At 53.7% G+C, this 6,000-nt stretch overlaps 1 protein-coding gene across 2 annotated transcripts in view; it reads left to right on the forward strand.

Moving 5' to 3' along the window:
- AKAP1 (A-kinase anchoring protein 1) overlaps window positions 1-5,601 on the forward strand; it is a 32,386-nt gene extending 26,785 nt beyond the window's left edge. Inside the window, exons 6-11 of one of the 2 annotated variants that reach the window (XM_024757651.1) lie at window positions 875-1,052; window positions 2,315-2,465; window positions 2,866-2,933; window positions 3,829-3,902; window positions 4,139-4,201; window positions 4,607-4,681. In XM_024757651.1, coding sequence (XP_024613419.1) covers window positions 875-1,052; window positions 2,315-2,465; window positions 2,866-2,933; window positions 3,829-3,902; window positions 4,139-4,201; window positions 4,607-4,681 — 609 coding nt within the window. Of the gene's footprint in view, window positions 1-874; window positions 1,053-2,314; window positions 2,466-2,865; window positions 2,934-3,828; window positions 3,903-4,138; window positions 4,202-4,606 lie in introns of both variants that reach the window. The other variant, XM_024757650.1, reaches the window with a different exon arrangement.
- Window positions 5,602-6,000: the final 399 nt, after the last annotated feature.

Below are 6,000 nucleotides of genomic sequence, written 5' to 3' on the forward strand. Positions count from 1 at the left end.
GGTGGGACTGGAGAGGTGCCTCTCAGCCGGCAGCACTGAGAGGACGGGGGTGGGAGCGGGGGGGAGGCACAGAACTTTCAGCCATGAGGCTCTTTTTGTGGCCACCTGGCTGGGAGGTGGAGTAGATGCCCTGCTGTGTCCAGCGCACCTGGATGTTGCCTTAGTATCGGGGAAGCTAGTGCCTTAAGGACAGTTTTTTTTTTTTTTGAGAGACCAGTCTTGGCCTCTTCTAGGGTCTTTAACATGGGACCTCGCACCGAGCAAACCTACATTCCAAATCCCAGAGTGGGAATGAGTTGGGAGGATGTCTGTGGAGAGTCGAGAAGAACAAATGACTCAGACTGTGCAGTGGACCTGACCTCAGGCCTCTGCTTGCCGGTAGAAAGGCAGAGCAGAGAGATGGCTGTCAAACCAGAGCTCCTGGGGTCAGCCGCAGGTCCCAGTGAGCTGGCTGAGGGGTCCGAGGGCTGGTCTACCTCTTATTCTTGTTCTCAGTGGCCACCTCATTCCTGTTTGCCTTCCCTGGGTCTTACAGGCTCTTGAAGAGGCGAGGGAGGGAAGTTGTGCCCAGGCCAGTTGGGAGGCGGGCCGTTGCATCCACAGCTGGCTCCTGGGAGCCTCTCTGCCCAGCTGAGCTGAGGCCGCCTCTAGTGGTTACTTGTGGTATTGCAGGGCAAGGGCCACAGTGGAGCCAAACACTGCACAGCTAAAATAGTTTTCCTTGAACCTCTGTCAGCCTCTGGGTGCCATGTTGCTTTGGGTAGTCATGCCTTTTTCAAAGATGTGCCAGTTCAGAGACTTCCCCTGGGGCCTCAGTGCTCATCCCAGACATGAGAAGAGTTGCTGCCGTGCTCACCGCCCCTCTCCTCTGCAGCTCATGCTCCCGGATGGCATCACTGTGGAGGTGATCGTGGTCAACCAGGTCAGTGCCGGGCACCTGTTTGTGCAGCAGCACACACACCCTACCTTCCATGCGCTGCGCAGCCTGGACCAGCAGATGTACCTCTGCTACTCTCAGCCTGGAATCCCCACCTTGCCCACCCCGGTGGAAAGTAAGTGCTGTCCCGGGGGTCAGAGGGGAAGCTGGGCTCTGGCCAGGCTTGGGGAGAAGCTTTGGGGGGTCTCCTGTTGTTCTGCCCTTGGTCTTGACCGAGAGGAGGCTGTTCTGGACCCTTCATGGGAGCAGCATCCCTGGGTTCTTGCTGTCGGCGTGGAGTGTGCTGGGCTGAGTTTCCTGGCTAGCCCAATATGGCGTTTCCATCGGCTGACGGAAGAAAGGCGTCAGAGTAGAGTGTTGGCACCTGGGTTTGGACCCAGCTCTGCTACTTACCTGTTGAGTGGGGCCGATGCCCACTTGATCTGGGAATTGCAGTTGGCTGCACAGGACCTGATGCAGATGCAGGCCCCATAGAAGATCCCCAAAGGCAACAAAGTCCTGTGGTGGGTTGGGTCGTCTCTAGTGGACAGGTGAGAAAGTCAGTGATGTGCCCAGGTGGTCCCTGCGCAGGAGCTGTTACCTTTGTTGCCCTCGTTAGCGGGAGGGAATCGAATGTTGAAACGTGTCTCTAACCCACCCCATCAGGGACTCCTAACCTGGAGCCCCCAGAGGGCTTTAAGGCGTGAGGAAAACCTTTGAAATTTCGGTAGCATTTTTTATGGGTTTTCTTTTAGAGGAATAAGGATTTCACTTTTGTCAGATTCTCTGATGTTGCTTCAGCCCAGAAGTAAAGACCAAACTGGAGGCCAGGAGGTGACTACGTCAGGGGCTGCCTTTAAGGGTTAGGACACAGTGTTGCCAGCTGTGTCACAGACCCCCACCCCTGCTGCGCCAGGGTGCGGTTGGTGACACTTGGGGGTACTTGCTCTCTGGCCTGGTTGGCTGCCCCGGGCATTAGTGCTCTCAGTACCTTCCTGAAGCAAAGGCCAGAAGAAGTGGGGTTTAGGCCTGGGAGCCTTCCGACGAGCCCTCCATCTGAGTTGTCGTGGGCCAGAGCAGGTGCTAGCAACCAGCCACTGAGATCTGCACTTGGAGGCTCTCGATTTTTTTCTGGGACACTCCCTTTAAAGAGTATAAGGCAGATTTGCTGGTCCACTCCCTGAATTTTGGAATTTACTTGGTTTACTCCAATTAATCTGTGTCTACCTCTGGCTTCAGTAAGTCTCAGAGTAAACAGACATGGATGAACACTTTTTGGTCTGGGTAGCTTTTTGGGCGGCGCAGATGTGAGGCGGGCCAAGTCCTTGCCTTGGGGGTTGCTTGCTGTCGCCCTGCCCTGCGCCAGGCCTTTGCACATGCTCTCGTCCTGCCCTGCAGTAACGGTCATCTGCGCTGCCCCTGGCGTGGACGGTGCCTGGTGGCGAGCCCAAGTGGTGGCCTCCTACGAGGAGACCAATGAAGTCGAGATTCGCTACGTTGACTACGGTGGATACAAGAGAGTGAAAGTAGACGTGCTCCGGCAGATCCGGTGAGTCGGGTGTGGTTTCTGCAGAGCTGGAGCCTGGGACGTGGGTTGATTCTTCCCTGCTGCTGCCTACTCTGTTTTAGCAGAGTATGATATAAACAAACTCCATGCTCGCCTCAGCCAGACGGAGCTAGAAAGGCCCGTCTGGTAGAAGAATTCCCCCAAGTGTCATTAGGCAAAAGTGAGGCAGCTTGTCTTTGGGAGCGGGATGCAGGCAGCGCCTCTGAGGCCAGGCCTGTGGCAGGGCGAGCTGGGCGCTGTGGCCTGCTTCCTGTCGTGTGTACCTCTGTGTGGCTTCACCCTGGGTTGTGGGGGTCACGGCCCTAAGCAGAAGGCGAACGTCAGCCCAGAGTGAGTCAGCCGTGAAGTCCGTGTTCAGCTTGTGCCTTTCTTGCCTTTCTAGGTCTGACTTTGTGACCCTGCCGTTCCAGGGAGCAGAGGTCCTTCTGGACAGCGTGATGCCCCTGTCAGGTAACAGGTGGGGCCTCTGGCTTGGGGGGGCGCAGGCAGGTGTTGAAAGTAGGTCTTTCTCTTTGAGACCCTCGTTCTCACCTACAGGGCTTAAGCAAACACAGATTGCTGCCACTCTTCCGATGGAATAGGTCTGGGCGGAAGCCTGAGAACTCGCATTCCTAATGAGTTCTGCAGCGATGCCAGTACTGCTGGTCCATGGACCACCCTTTCAGGTCCACTGTTCTAGACTCTGCCCAGGCCTCCAGCTTTGAGAGGCTTCCGGCTTCCAACAGAGGCACCTACCAGAACGGGGCTCATAAGACGTTCCCAGACCTTAATCCTGCCCCTCCCGTCCTCACTGCCTCTCGCCTTGGGTATGTCCTTGTACGAGGACGTGACCTGTATAACCTGACAAAGAATGTGGTCTGCGTGCCCTGCCCACTTAGAGTCACTGCCTGAATTGGGCTGTGTGGCCAGCTGCCTCGATCTGAACTCCACCTACATCGCTCTGGGAGCTGGTTGACCTTTGGCCACTGGCCTGTGTCTCCGTGCTCTCGCCTGTAAAGCGTGTTCTTGATTCGGTGTGAGAACACATAACAGCGTGCTCAGTCCACATGGCCCCCAAATAAGTGGCGGTGGTGGTGGTGGTGGTATTTCCGCTGAAGGCAGAGTTTCTGTCCCTTTGGCCCTCCGTCCCCCAGCGGTTGGCATGCAGCAGGCACCCCGAGTGTACCCACTTGGAGCCCCGGGGAGGCTTGGGGCTCTGAACCTGGCGTAGGTGTGGCTACGCCCCATGGAGTTCTTAAGTCCGCGGGAGCGTGCGAAGTCTTCTGCTTGGAAAACACCTGCAAGCTGTGTGAGTGACGAGTGCCTCGCCTCAGTGGGAGTCTAAATGCTGCTTTTCCTTCCAAAGATGATGACCACTTCTCACCTGAGGCCGATGCAGCTATGAGCGAGATGACAGGCAACGCAGCACTGCTGGCTCAGGTGTGTGGCTGGGGGGCGGGGGGCAGGCCGGACAGGGTCTGTCTCAGGAGCCTCCTCCCTGGCATCTGCAGTCCCTCCCGGCCTCGCCTAACTCTCTGGGCTTCTTGGGAACTGACTTTTCGGTGCCTGCTTTCCTGTGCCTCACACCCCGGCTTGGCCAGCAGTCTCTAAGGAGAGGTGCATGGGGTAGCTTTTAAACATGGTGTGGAGGGTTTTGTTTTTGTTTTTTTTTTCAGGTGACGAGGTATAGTCCAACCGGCCTTCCTCTGATTCAGCTCTGGAGTGTGATTGGAGATGAAGTGAGTTCTGTCCTTCTTTCCCTTTGAACGCCCAGAGACGCTGTTGGTGGCCACGGTTGGGAGTAATGCTAGTGTCATCATAGTGGGTAGAGGCCGGAGATGCTGCTAAACATCCTGCAGTGCACGTGACAGTCCCCACAACGGAATGTCCGTGAGCCCTCCTGGACCTTGTCCATTTGGGTTTTCTCCTTCATTTCCTGGTACTAAAGCCTAGATTTCCTCAGCCTGTTGGAAAGGCTATTTGCATGCCGACAGAACCTGTAAGTGAATCCCCTGTTGGCCCAGAAGATGAATCAAATTTCCACCCCATGACTCAGGCGCCCGCTGTGAGGGGGGAACCCACGCTGGCTTGGGGAGTGGTCCCTGGTGCCGTGGCCATGCTCTCCAGAGACCTTTCTCTCCTAGGTGGTGTTGATAAACCGGTCGCTGGTGGAGCGAGGACTTGCTCAGTGGGTGGACAGCTATTACTCGAGCCTCTGACCCCCTCCCCACGCCGCTTCTGGAGTCTTTTTTGCACTGTTGAAGTTGGGCTTGGTACTCAAGGCAAAGACTTTACATCAGAATTACAAACATTTGTCCTCCCCTGAAAGTCCTTTCTTTCTGTACTGTAGTCACGTTGAGATGTTTCATCTCTGAGACAAGGAAAGAACTGTGGGTTCTTTTCAAAGCCATAGGCTGGCGCGTAACAAGCCAGTCGGCTTAACCTGGTTGCAAGCTGTTTATTTAAAACAAAAGTGGAAGGAAAACTGTCTCAACTAGGTTGTCCTGCCCCCGCTCCATTCCGTTCCTCCATTATTCCTATTTCCTCCACTACCCAAACCCAAACCCCTGTAGCAGACAGGCCAGGGGAGGTGTTGCTTGCTTGTGGGGAAGGGTCTCTTTTACCTTCAGAGTCTATCTTCAGGGAGCAAGACGCGAACTGACTGATGGGCATCGATCACTTGTACAGCTTGCAAATGAATTTATGATATTTAACCGTTTTTTATAAATTCCGTCTAGGTCTCTAAGAAGGCAGACTTTTTAATGCATCTGTAAATACAGAGCAATCATACCTCCAGCCTCGGTCAGTGGGAGAGGGGGGAACTGTTGTCTTGCCAAGCCTGTTGTAATTTGTAACCATTTTCTATTTGTGCAAACTCTGTAAATATGTTTAAAAAATGTAATTATTTTGTACAAGATACACTGGAGAACAAAGGGAACCCACGATTTTTCCACGTCCCATGTTGTCTGTGAGCAGAAGTTACTTGTGCCGGCTACCGCTGCCCGTCCCAGCTCCCATCGCATCCTGCATACCTGACAGGGTGACTGTATGGTATAGGTGTGATCGGGGATTTTTGTTTTTGTTTTCTTTCTGTACAAATTTGTTTAAAAAAAAAAAGAAAAAAAAGCAGTTCATTGAATTACCTTGCAGTGGTGTGTGTTTGATTCCTTTTTGGACTGCGTTCAGCAGTTTAATTAAGCTTATATAAATCTCGAATTGTGTACCTTGTAACTTGGAGTCCCTTTTTTTCCATGGTGAAACAGGGGAGTGAAGGATGGTTGTAAGTGTGATGGGCTGTAGGGTCCCAGCTAAACTAGGAGACCCATGGCTCCTTTGAAGACAGTTTAGCCAGAAGTCTCCGTCTGGTATTTTCCCTGCCTTGGCCCCACACGGTGGCAGCCAAGCTTCCTCTGGCTTCCCCAGTGATGGTCTCAAATAGCCAGGCTTGAGTTTAAAGCACTGGTTTCCCAAATTCTTTGTGCATTCCTAATAGATCTGTGAAGTTATTTAAGGTACTGTAGTGCTAAGAATGATATAA

This window comes from Neophocaena asiaeorientalis, unplaced genomic scaffold (genome assembly GCF_003031525.2).
Source record: "Neophocaena asiaeorientalis asiaeorientalis breed wild unplaced genomic scaffold, Neophocaena_asiaeorientalis_V1.1 scaffold327, whole genome shotgun sequence".
Lineage (NCBI taxonomy): Eukaryota > Metazoa > Chordata > Mammalia > Artiodactyla > Phocoenidae > Neophocaena > Neophocaena asiaeorientalis.